Source organism: Aedes aegypti, chromosome 3, assembly GCF_002204515.2.
Source record: "Aedes aegypti strain LVP_AGWG chromosome 3, AaegL5.0 Primary Assembly, whole genome shotgun sequence".
NCBI classification, from domain to species: Eukaryota; Metazoa; Arthropoda; class Insecta; order Diptera; family Culicidae; genus Aedes; species Aedes aegypti.
Genome location: NC_035109.1, coordinates 230,975,056 through 230,988,385, shown reverse-complemented (window position 1 = coordinate 230,988,385; position 13,330 = coordinate 230,975,056). Strand labels below are relative to the sequence as shown.

The following is a 13,330-nucleotide window of genomic DNA, read 5'->3' as shown; positions in this document are numbered from 1 at the left end:
ACAAACAGATGTAACACTCGAATTATTTTCATCGTACAGCGAAATAGCGCTCAATTCTAATATTTGATAGTTGGTAAACCGCTTACTCATGGCGCACGCAAACACAGTTTTTTTTTTAGCATTGGGCGTAAATGTCCGCTTGACTATGTTTGGAATTGATAATTGTTCTAGCTGTTACGTCTGTTTGTCTGTGGCGGTAGTTTATTGTTATTGAATTTTAAAAGCTGAATATTGAATTTTTATTGAATAAAAAAATAACTAGCTGTCATCCGGCAATCTTTGTTTTGTGTACTGTGAAGTTTTTTTTTCTTTGGCCAAAAACCAAATGTATGTATTAGAAACCAAAAATTCCAAAACTTAAACAGTTTCCGTACTAAATATAATGCCGTGAAACGCTAGTCAGTCCCATCTGCATTTTAATCAAAATTGAGTTGAGCTCAGTTTTCAGCATATCTTCCAATGCTCTTTCAGCTACACTAATGAAATAATATGATTTGTTTGGAAAATATAGGAAAAAAAACAGAAAGTCAAATTGTCCCATGATGCAAAGTAATCGCATATCAGTCCCACAACAGATTTCCGCACCGTGTAAGACAAACAAGGTCCGTGTTTTGGTCATCTTTCTATTTTTTTCGCAAATATATCGTAGTGAAAATCAAATTGTGAAGATTTTACCGTTAAGTCACCAGTCACCGTGCGGCCTCCATTCACCGTGCACATATACAAATACCTACAGAATATTCATACAATTTTCACAAATTATTTTTTTGTCAGCAAAATAAGATAAAACTGATGAAATGAAGTAGTTTTTGTCACAAAGCATTTTGAAAAACCTAGTTTATGTAGTAAAAATCATGTGAATTCTGTTTGATAATAAGATTTTTCAACACTCTTATTAGAAACACCAAAAATTCACATTTTTCATTTTAACGATAGAGTATGATTTTTTTCAAAATTTAAACAAGTTTTCATTGTGGATACTATTAGTAAGATGTATTTCATCGTATGAGCAATGAGATTTTATGCAAATAAGAATTTTATATTGTGTATCAGTCGAAACCCAAATGCACGGTGAATGGATCCCTCTCAGTATGTATGGTTCCTATTACCGTGCATTAGTGTAAAAGGCATGAAATTATTCGGTAATATTAGATTTATTGTTATATCGTCATTAAACTACTTCATATTTAGTTTTTGTGTGAATATGGAATGATTTGGACAATACAGTCAAACCTCATATAACGATTTTCATGAAAAAATAATTATTTAGCCAATTTTTAAACTTTTTATGGATTTTATTGTAAATGAAGATTTGAACAGTCTTAAAATGAGTGCGCTCACTATTAGCAACATAGTTGCTCCATCAACAAAGTGTCTTCAAGAAACAAAATTAAATCATGGCGAAATCTATATGCACGGTGAATGGTGCACTAGTGTGCACGGTAAATGGTGACATAGAACGGTACGAGGCGACCTTAACATGAGATTTTCAAACATAATTTTTGAGTAATTTTTAGTTATGCATCACTAGTTTTAGATTTTTCCCTGAATTATTGTACAATTGTACGCTACGTAGTGGTATTTTAACCTTTACGTTACCGGCCTCCGACAAGGCATTTTCAAATGGCTGCCATTTCGTCAATTTCCATTCGATTTTTTTGAAACCATCATCAGTTAACTTTAAAAAGGTTTCAGTTATTTGTCATAAATGGACAATTCTGTATTCGGAACCATGCCGGAGATATTCCGGGTTGTACTGGGGTCACGAGGGTGCCAAATTCAGGAAATGTGATTATTTTTTTATTTATTTCAGCTACAACACTAAAGTTTTTATGTAAAACGTGAGATAATGGTCGATTGTCGTCATTTCAACATAATTTGAAAAAGTGGACCGTTTCGGAACATCGTAGCCGGTTCCGCCAGGGCCAGTTTGGGGACATTTCCGTTTCATGTCCAAAACATACCGTGCGACATCTCAATCTTTATGAATTCGAGAGAACATGTCAATGAAGGAAGAATAAACTAAATTTCAATAGATTTGGCCACTCCAGAGCACCTGACACAGGTTCCGCCAGGGCCTTTTTGAGGACATTTCCGTTTTTTGTCGGAAACATACCGTGTAATGTATCCATCTTCATGAATTCGAGACGTCGCACGGTATGTTTTGGACATAAAACGGAAATGTCTCCAAAGAGGCCCTCGTGGAACCTGTGCCAGGAGATCTGGAGTGGCCACATCTGTTTGTACCGGGGTTTTTCTTCGTTTATTGACATGTCCTCCTGAATTCATGGAGATTGAGACGTCGCACGGTATGTTTTGGACATAAAACGGAAATGTCCCCAAACTGGCCCTGGCGGAACCGGCTACCATGTTCCGGAACGGTTCACTTATTCGAATTATGTTGACAATAGACCATTATCTTATATTTACATAAAATCTTCAGTGTTGTAACTGCAATAAATGAAAAAATAATCACATTTCCCAAATTTGGCACCCTCGTGACCCCAGTACAATTCGGAATATCTCCGGCATGGTTCCGAATTCAGCATTCTCCATTTATGACAAATAACTGAAACCTTTTTAAAGTAAACTGACGGTGGTTTCAAAAAAATCGAATGAGAATTGACGAAAATGCAGATATTTGAAAATGCATTGTCGGAGGCCGGTAACGTAAAGGTTAATACGCTTCAAATTATTTGGAAAAGTTATATAATTTTTTGAAGTGCAATTTTTTCTTAAATGCACGGTGAATGGTAGCTTGACGGTATAAGGGTTAGAACATGTTCCAATCGTCTTGATTTCTTGATTTTTTTTTTAATATTTGTATGGAATACTAGTTTGGAAACTTCACAGCACATTTTCTCAATGGCTACTTTTTACAGATGGAACTGACTTGCGATTCACAGCATTTTATATGAATTTTGTGAAAATGCCCCAATCCCGAATGCTGGCATAATACCACAATGAGTGTACGTCATTTCCCAGAAACCCATTCCTCAGAATGATATTCCCCAGAACGCCATTTCTCAGAATGGGACATTCTTCAGAAAAAAAAATAATATTCTAGGACTGCTAAAATCCAGGTAAATAGACACCGATAGTATAGAGGAAGAACACCAATTTTCGACCTAGCATTAATTTTTTACCCTTCCAGACGATTTTGGCCTACTTTGTATAAAAAAAACGGAAATTGGTACAATTCTTGTAGGTCGAAAATTAGAGCTTTTCCTCTACAACGGCATTTAACTAGAATTAATACAAATGATTCCTATTAGAATGGTCCATTATTATTAGAAAAAAATCAACTTGAAAAAAATCGCAAATTACTTATACCCCAAATTGGATCATTTGGATTCCCAGAAGCTACTCTGAAAATTAGAGAGGAATCCGTCAACTCAAACTTGTTTAGTCCCTCCTGAGAGATGATGGTTTCCGTTCAAATTCTTACAGTAACTTCTTGGACCTACGAAAGTTAAAAAAAATCGAGGATGTAATTTAAGATTTTTGTAGTCTGATCAACCACCCTAGTGCACACAGGCCAGCCTAGTGCACACAGGCTTGAATATTCTGTAGCCTCTACGTTTTGTTGCAAATCTTTTAAAACACTTATAAAACAGAATCGGACTTCTCTTGTGTAATTCGGTTGCATTATTTTTAATAAGACAAAGACAGTAAACCTAGGAAGAACAGTCATTGTTCAAAAGAAGGGAGAATATGCAATGAAAGCATCAAAACGAATTACATCATTTTTTTTTAATATAAAACAAATAACACTAATACAAAACGCTTTTATGAGAATACAATAAGAAAGAACAGCCATTTTTGAAAAGAAAGCAGAATAATCTATGAAAAAAAATACTTAATTTACTAATAGTAATAGTACGTATACCATCAATGTATCTCAAGTATAACACGAATGAATAAAGAATAGTTGAACAAAATAAAAACTGAAATGAACTATCTATCGCAAAGGTGACAAAGGATTACAAGACAGTATTCAAGGGTTCTAGACTAAACATGAGATAAGGGTCGCAAACACTCCACTTTGGGTGAATTAGGACCAGGATTCGAAACTACTAGCACATCAAACGAAATAAAAAGAAAAACTGAACAAAACCAAATTTATTTTATTTTTTAGTACCTTGAAAATGAATAAAAACGATTCTGGGGAATGTCGTTCTGGGGTTTGACTTTCTAGAAAATGTCCTACAACCAACGACAATAAAAGGCAAAAGCCCTACTATAGTTTTGATACTAATTATATACATGTTACCAAGAAGCAGAGGCGCACCCACGTTTGAAACCATGGGTAGGACAAACGTTGGCAAATATTTTGTGTACAGTGAAGCTTAGAAATGTTTTAACCTGGACTAGAAATTGAAAGATACTAAATATGAGGAGCTCAAACGTAAAGGGGTGTAAGTGCCAATGAGGTTGGTTTTATGTTGAGTTGAGTTGAGGAAATTCTACTACAGTCGCCTTTCCACATCTCGATATCGAAGGGATCATCGAGATAGGGAGAGATCGAGACAAAGAACACATTTTCGATTAAAACTAGATTGAAAAACACTCTGTGTCAAGAAAGTAATACACAAACAGACGTCATTTTGCGCTCCTAATTTGTTTTGAATTCCAAAACTTTGGTCTAGTAGCCTTCGATATTGGTCATATCGACATACGGAGAGAAAATTGAGAACGAGGATATTGAGACAAGGAGGATATCGAGAGATGGAGAGTGAAAATGTATGCAGACTGAAGGGACTTATGAAATCATCGAAATAGGGAGAGATATCGAGATGTAGAACATCGAGATGTGGAGCGTCGAGTGTATTTCCAAGCGTTCACAATATTATCAGTTGATTTTACTGCTCAACAGATAAAATAACATAATTATTGAAAACTAGCTTGTTTTTTTGTTTCCCATACAATTAGTATAGAATGAAAAATTACTGAAAAAACTACAAAGTAGATTATCTTTAAACTAGGTGTTGTCAATTATACCTCTCTGCTTCTAACCCCTTCATTTTCATTCCAATCATTACCGCAAAACTAAGAAAAAAATTCGTCTTTATAGGGCTGGTAACGACAAAGTGTCTGAAACATAGGAACTTATAGACCTCTTGCCCGAAAAAGAGAACAAAATAAGACCTAAGAGCAGTCTTGATGGAAACTTCTCTTCGATACAAATAAGAGGCGATTTTGCCGTTTTTCTGAGGAGGAAAAGCTGAACTCAAAATTTTCAACACAGATCCTCAAGCGATTCGAGTGAGAGTGCAAAAGATGCGAGGATTTTTTCAGGTACATTCCTTTGACTGTCCTACCCAGGAGTTATTGTGCGTAGTACATGTCCTACCTGGCCTACCCACTTCCCGCGCCACTGCAAAGAGGAGACATGCACAAATTATGTCACGCTCCAAGGGGGTGGGGGGGTGTAGGAGGTGGTCGAGTCAAGCGTGACAAGCCTAACAAAAATTTCGAAGGACTCATGCAAAAAACGTGGCAAAGAGGGGGGGGGGGGTAGGAAAGGGGTCGAAAAGGTTGAAATTTAGCGTGACATAATTTGTGTACCATCCCAGATTGATACAAACATTTTTGGCCCTTCATACAGAAGACTGACTGCTCACAAACAAAAGTACAATCTTGATCAAATCGCTTTTCAGATTATTCCAGTGCTATAGGCAGATGCCTTGCTACAATAGATGGTAGAACCATATCATCATCATCATCATCCCAGATTGATACAAACATACAAACAGTAATACTGAAATTTTACAACTAGCAGTCAGATGTAAATTCCCATTACTATTGGGCTTTTCAATATCCAAACCACATATTTCCAAAGGTGAACAAATCATTAAAATGGCTCATTTTGTTGAAAAAAAAAACAAATTTCTGTTAGGTGTTAATCCTTTGGAAATTATTTAAACGTTGAATTAAAAAAATGAATGAATATTATATTTGGTGTAGAGCTATTTTTGAAACATGATCATATTCACCTTTAAATGAGATCTGCCAATTGTTTATTTTGAAGATGATTTTCAGCACTAAAATAACTTTCGATAAAAGAACTTTGGCGGCAATTTTTAGCGTTTTGAAATTTGTGAATGAACTCTTAAACTTTTTAAGAATATGGAGTCTTTCTGATATAACTGCGAAAACACTGTGCAAGATTAGTGGATGGTATTACGCGCATGGATGGAGATATTTCTGTAAAAATATCGAGCTGCCCATTGATAACGTAAGAAAGTTTTCTGGATTATCTAGTTTACCTTCCGACATGGTATTTTTTGTGTATAAAATTTTAAAAAATAAATTGTATTTCATTAAAGGAACCTTAAGCCCTCCTTTCCCCAGAACCCTTTACATAAACAATAGATGGCATCTATCTCGTTCAACATAAATGATTAAAAGACACATATACTCCAGGACACTCACCTTTGGAACCGTTGCATGTGTGTCTTTTTCTGCAGGATTCCGAAACTTCCATGGAAAGTAGACATGTGTTTATTTTCCTTGTGCTTCTGTGAACTAGAATATGTTACCAGTTTGAAAATTCGCTTGCATCACACAATTAAGACTGTTCAATGACTTCCGTCCTTTAGTGAAAAAGAACCAAAAATGCTGAATCAAATAAGTTTATTTATGTTTCCATCGTTCAATTAGAAAATATGAGATGCGTTAAAAATCTGATGCTTATGAGCCGCAGTTGTACATGCAACCAGCTGGAGTAGGAGCAGGTGTAGGGGCGGGTGTTGAGGCCGACGTTGGAGCAGACGTTGGTGCAGGAGGTGCTGGACCTTCAGCGTTGTAACGAGGATTCAAATCTTCATCGAGGCATGTTCGCTGACCAAGAACAAGCCCAGCAGCAACTTGGAAGGAACCTACTGAACGATTAGGCACGCCATAATCTCTAAAACAGGCAAGTCCTGCCCAGAAACGAGCGCATTCATTGCAGCTTGAAGAAGCGAGTGCATTGTCCACACACGCTTGGGTTGCTGGATCCTTGATTTGAGGTGAGGGAACGGTATATTCGCGAATGTAGTCCCGAGTTAAGTTGAAAGTAACTCCGTCATAAATTCCTTCAGCCAGATACTGACATCGGTATAAACACTGAGTTTCTGGCACTTCTGGGAAGACTCCCTGAGCATACTGCTCAAGCAACTCCTTCGGTATGCGCAAGATCAGCATACAATCAACAGCAGCTTGTACGGCATCCAGCGGCGGCAGTGGGATGTACTCCTCGGAACTCTTAAGGTTACCGTATTGATGATAGTAGCACAGGAACGTCTGATAAGCCTTCGAGCAATCATCTTGACATGGAACTACATTGGCACTAATGCAGTCCTGCGTACGCTTTACGTAACAAGTGTCATCGCAACCTGGGGCAAAGTAGCTCTCGATAACTGGTGCTTGAAGTCCCGAGTTGTTGCCTCCAACACTCCACCATCCTCCGTTGATTCCGGCACATCGAATGAGACACTTCAAACTGGGATCATCTGTGACATAATTATAAGCCACAAGGTTTTCAACGGATCCTGCAGAAATTTGCAAGTATTCAGCGCATTCATCCAACTGTTGTCGGAAGCTTTTCAGTTGGTAGGCAAAATTAGACTCTTCGACGTTTGATGGAGTCAATGGTAGATAATAAACAGCCGATGCAGTTGCCGCGATGGCGGTAATAAATAAGCAAATTAAGACACTCATTGAAACTATCACCAGCTGTTATAAATAAAAAAAAGGATCCAATTTCAACAGTGGTTGACCTGTAACTGATAAAATACATATTTTTTCTTTTGCTTTTATATTAATCGTCTTCTGCAACACGAGCTTTCAATGCGTGATGAAGTTATATAAATACAGCTATGTAGATTGCGTTATGACGCTAGGAAAGCGACAGTAAAATAAGCAGGGTGCGCTTCAACTGGAAATTAAACATGTTCAAATCATGCACACTCACAATAGCCTAAGCCTTGAACGCTTGACCTAATAAATCAAAGACAAAATGGTCTGTAAAAAAGATGTTTTTTTTGGGTAAATTAGATATTTTATGTCTTCCTATGCGTTTGTGGACTTGAATGCGTTTTCAGTTCAAAAATACGCTTGCATCACTCGATTGTAATTCATTCGCTTCATTCCTCATTTTTAACAGTTATTGAAAGTCATATAGATTATGCTCAACAAAATATGTTTATTGAATTTTTCCTTATTCAGTTACTCATTATAAGATGCTTTAGTAAATTAATGCTTATGATCCGCAGTTGTACATGCAACCAGGAGTAGGGGCTGGTGCTGGAGCTGGAGTTGGTGCTGGAGGTGCTGGTGGTGGTGGAGGTGGTGGCGGTGCTGGGCCTCCAGCGTTGTAACGGGGGTTCAAGTCTTCATCGAGGCAAGTTCGCTGATTAAGCACAAGCCCAGCAGCAACATGGAAGTAGCTTGTAGAAAGGTTAGGTACGCCATAGTTCTTCAAACAGTCAACTCCTGCCCAGAAACGAGCACATTCATTGCAGCTTGAAGAAGAGAGAGCACTATCCACACATGCTTGGGTAGCTGGATCCTTGATTTGTGGCGATGGAACGGCGTATTCACGAATGTAGTCCCGAGTTAAGTTAAAAGTAACTCCATCGTAAAGTCCTTCAGCCAGATATTGACATCTGAATAAACACTGGGTTTCCGGTACATCTGGAAAGACTCCCTGGACATACTGTTCAAGCAATTCCTTGGGTGTGCGCAAAATCAACATGCAATCAATAGCAGCTTGCACGGCATCCAGCTGTGGCAGTGGGATGTACTCTTCGGAACTCTTGAGGTTTCCATATTGATGGTAGTAGCACAAGAAGGATTGGTAAGCCTGAGTGCAATCGTCTTGGCATGGGGCAACATTGGCACTGAGACAGTCTTGAGTACGCTTGGCATAACAAGTATCATCACAAGCTGGGGCAAAGTAGCTCTCGATAACTGGTGGTTGCAATCCCGAGTTGTTTCCTCCAACACTCCACCATCCTCCGTTGATACCGGCACATCGAATCAAACACTTCAAACTGGGATCATCCGTAACATAATTGTAAGCCACAAGGTTTTCTACGGATCCTGGTGAAACTTGCAGGTATTCAGCACACTCATCCAACTGTTGTCGGAAACTTTTCAGCTGGTAGGCAAAGTTTGACTCCTCAACGTCTGAGGGAGCTAATGGTGGATAATAAACAGCGGACGCAGATGCCGCAATGGCGGTGATAAAAAGGCAAGTTAAAACACTCATTGAAACTATCACCAGTGCTCTATTCAAAAAATATTTGTCCTATTTTGACGGTGGACAACCACTAGATGATAAACTACCCATTTTTTCCTTCACTTTTATATTAATCGCCTTCTGTAACATGAACTTCGAATACGTGATTATGTTATATAAATACAAGTAGATATCATTCATTTATAGAGAAAATGGTAGTCATATAAGCAGGGCGAGATTAAAATATAATTTACACATGTTCAAACAATACCCATCAGGGTGCGGCTTATTATTCGAAATATGCAACACCAAAAGTTTGTGTGTTCTTCTGAATACAATCAACATAAAAAGAGAAACCTTAACCCTCTAATACCCAAATTATTATTTTCGACCTAAATATCATTTTAAGTTATCTAAAATCGTTTTAAACACGTTTTGGGCAATGATTTATTTTTATTCACAAATCTATGAAATTTGGTTTTTGATTTTTATAATTTTTATTTTTGAACATCCCTATCTTTTTTCATTTTTTCTTGAAGCCTCTTCTAGTTACTGATTTTTGGCAATAATAAAAATTCAAGTTTTTACAATACTTTTAAAAATAATAAATTTTTATTTTTTTTCTGGACATATTTTTATTTTCCGTGTAATAAACTGAAAAACAGGTTTGAATTTATTTTAATATCACCAAGCTCTTCTTCTGTTATAGGTTGATAGTAGAAAAATATAAAAGTTACGATTTTTATATTATACGTTAAATAAATCCAAGGCATTTGTAGTTTATATAAGAATACATTTTTTCAAACAATTTTCAAAAATACAAAAACGTTTCAAAAGTCATGAAAAACGTTTCTAATATGCGTGTTATGAGTCAAGGTTTGAGCCAAAAGTAAAATCATTTTGATTTCCAAGCTACGAAAAAATACACAACATTCCAAAGTGTACCCCGTCTAAAGGCGGGGTTGGGTATTAGAGGGTTAAAGTTTAAACCAGCAAGATTTAGAGGTGATGCAAGCGACTTGAAGATGAATTTTGAAGTTATAAAAATAAACTTCATTTACAACGCGACGTTAACGCTGTTTTATGGACCGAATGTATTTGTCAGTCACAACAATCTAGTTCTGTCGGCTCCGTGCTGCTGTCAATTAGACCTTTGGATGGACCTTGGGCCTTCCTAAGCCAAGTGGTTAGAGTCCGCGACTACTAAGCAAAGCCATGTTCAAGGCGTCTGGGTTCCAATTTGGACCAGGATCTTTTTGTAATGGAAATTTCCTTGATTTCCCTGGGCATAGAGTATCATCGTACCTGCCACACGATATACGAATGCGAAATTGGCAACTTTGACAAAGAAAGCTCTCAGTTAATAACTGTAGAAATGCTCATAAGAACACTAAGCTGAGAAGCAGGCTCTGTTCCAGTGAGGACGTTAATGCCCAGAAGAAGAAGATCGTGAAACTTGTTGAACAAATATTACTCCAATTTGTCCTAATGGACGAATGAATGCATAAGCGTCCAACTACAGTAGCGAACCAATCAGATTACAAAACAATCCAAAAACAAAGATTAATGGTCGTGTTGAATATTTTGAGGTGTTTACACATAATTGGTCATAAAATCAACACAACGAAAAAAGAGCCCGTTTTTGACCTCAGGACTCGGTTTATTCCATTTAAATATGCGTGTTTCAAAGATGAAATATACTTAAGTTTTACATCTCTTTTTTTATTCAATTCAAAAAACGTTCTCAGAAAACATTACATCAAGATTACAAAATCCCTTCAAATCCAAATCCTGGTTGCGCTACTGAATTGAACACCTATTGAACAGAGTTGCATGTTCCCGTACAAAATTCGATCCCAAAAATTAGCTTTTTATATGATGAATCCAAAATATTTTAAAATTGGCTTACGATTTATAATACTTATCATTTCGAAAATACGAAACAACTTGAAAACTTTTAATGACAAAATGAGACAATCTGTCAGGGCCCGCAATACGGTCCCATCTCGTGTGGTCATCCATAATAGTTATTATTTTACAATTTTACTAAATTTCTTCGGTGTATAAAATACAATGATTGTATTGTTACCAATACCATCACTTATGCGCCAAGATGATTTCAACTAAAATTCATAAATATATTTTGACGAAAATAAACAAGAAAATCTCAACGTCACTGCTAATTGGTTTCAGGCTGTTGCAATCCGTAACGAGCTAGAAGTGTGATCGTCTCTGCCAGGTCAGCCAACCATACGCCATAAGATTGAAACAGTAGGTATCCACCTATCTGGAATTAAGGAACGACTCCTTCTTCATCAGGTCATTCCGTGACAGAGGCAATTATATTCAACGCTAGAGATGGAATATAAATGATATGTAAAAGGGTCGTTCATCATCCACGGCGTCGCTTTGCACTCAAAAATTAAACTACCTTGATAGACTGCACTGTAGCACGATGCCGGTTGGCTGCCAGTTATCAGCACAGAGTATAGCGGGAATACTGTTGATTATTTTGACGTTTTAATTAAGTCTGCTAGGAGCGTAACCGTCGTCCACCATACGCTTCGAGAGTTGATCAACCGATAAGTTTGAACCAGGCAGCGAGGTAGCATTGGAATAAATTCCAATTTTAAATCTCTATGCTTTGGGATTCTAAACGTGGCTAACTGATATATGAGAATGTTTCCAATTTGATTATTTAATATTCCGTTAAGCTAAATAATTTCTCAATCGATATAGTAAAGACGGTATAACTTTGTATAGACAAGAGATGGAAATCCGACATTTTTTGACTTTTGACGTTTGAAAACGATCATATCAAAGACAAATTAAAGACCCCAATGTCCCTTGCAGTTGCCCAAAATTTTATGGCTCATAAAGTAATCTAGAATGCCGTTCAAAGTGTACTGCGATCTGTCAAACTAAGGTACCTTTTGCACTACCGAGGGACCAAATGCAGTACTAGAAGTGGTACCCAATCTGAGCCCGAATGGGACGGACCTGATCATATCGTTGTCAAAAGATACTAATAGCTAAACTTCTAAGAGCGGCAGTACGATAAAAGTTACACATTATGCATTAAGATTACAAAAAAATCCAATGAGTTTGTCACGCTCTCAAATTTATTTTTGTGCCCATCTACTCCTGGAGATTTGAAAGGAGCAAAGCTATTTAGTGCTCATTGATCGATTCAGTATTTACAAAACTGCTAGCTGAAGCCAGGAGACCCTACTTGAAAAGACCCTTAGATGCAATGTCCACACATCTGGGGAAGTATGTATTCGCGTCTACGAAGGTAATTACCACAGTTGACCCTATGCGTGAAGCTCCGATTATTTTACATGGCAAAGCATAGGAAGTCAATTTTCAAATGCTTCTAAAAAATTCAAAACACTTTTTAATTAAATTCTGTTAAGTGTACGGGATTAGACTATTGATCAACTATAGAATCAGCAGCATATTGAGAAAAAAATATAAAACTCAAAATTATATGCCTATAATGTAGCCCATCAAAAGTATATCAACATATACTGAAAAGATTTTAAATAACTATTGTAGTTAATTTTATATAAGCATTTGAAATTTCGCTTCCTATACCTTGCCGGGTAAAATTTTCGACGCTTCACGCATCGAGCAAACTTTTCCCAGATGGCAGCACCGTACCTTCGTACACTCGAATTGATTAAATATTCTAGAACTTCTTAATCAGAAGAAGTGAAGTCCCCATTAGTTGACCATGAGCATGAGCTTTGAAGACCTTACAATTCGTAGTTGCTGTTCCGTGATTGACAAAAATCATCTAAATCGTACAGGGAACCAACAGATGTAGCATGGGAGTAGCATACCATCTTCAATGTACATTTTCGAGGACTCTGAAATTAATAATGTCAACAACGGCGCCGGCCACGTCCTTACGGTCATCAGGAAGGAAAGGAATGATAGTATGACATCCATTGTTACTAAAGACCGAGTACCGTTTTGATTCACATTACGGACACTTAAGGACTGAGCATAGTATAACCGTTCGAAAATCATATAAATTGATACATAATATATGATACCTCTGCGTTATCATGCTTTCAAAACACTAATCTTTCGGATGGC

General features: G+C 37.1%; 2 protein-coding genes across 8 annotated transcripts in view; both read right to left on the bottom strand.

Moving 5' to 3' along the window:
• LOC5567935 (reversion-inducing cysteine-rich protein with Kazal motifs) overlaps positions 1-13,330 on the bottom strand; it is a 108,718-nt gene that overhangs the window by 78,835 nt on the left and 16,553 nt on the right. The gene's annotated exons all lie outside the window — the stretch shown is intronic.
• Positions 8,177-9,275, bottom strand: LOC5567939. The gene has a single exon (XM_021855092.1). The coding sequence runs from the start codon at positions 9,254-9,256 to the stop codon at positions 8,246-8,248; it is 1,011 nt and encodes a 336-aa protein (XP_021710784.1). The 5' UTR covers positions 9,257-9,275; the 3' UTR covers positions 8,177-8,245.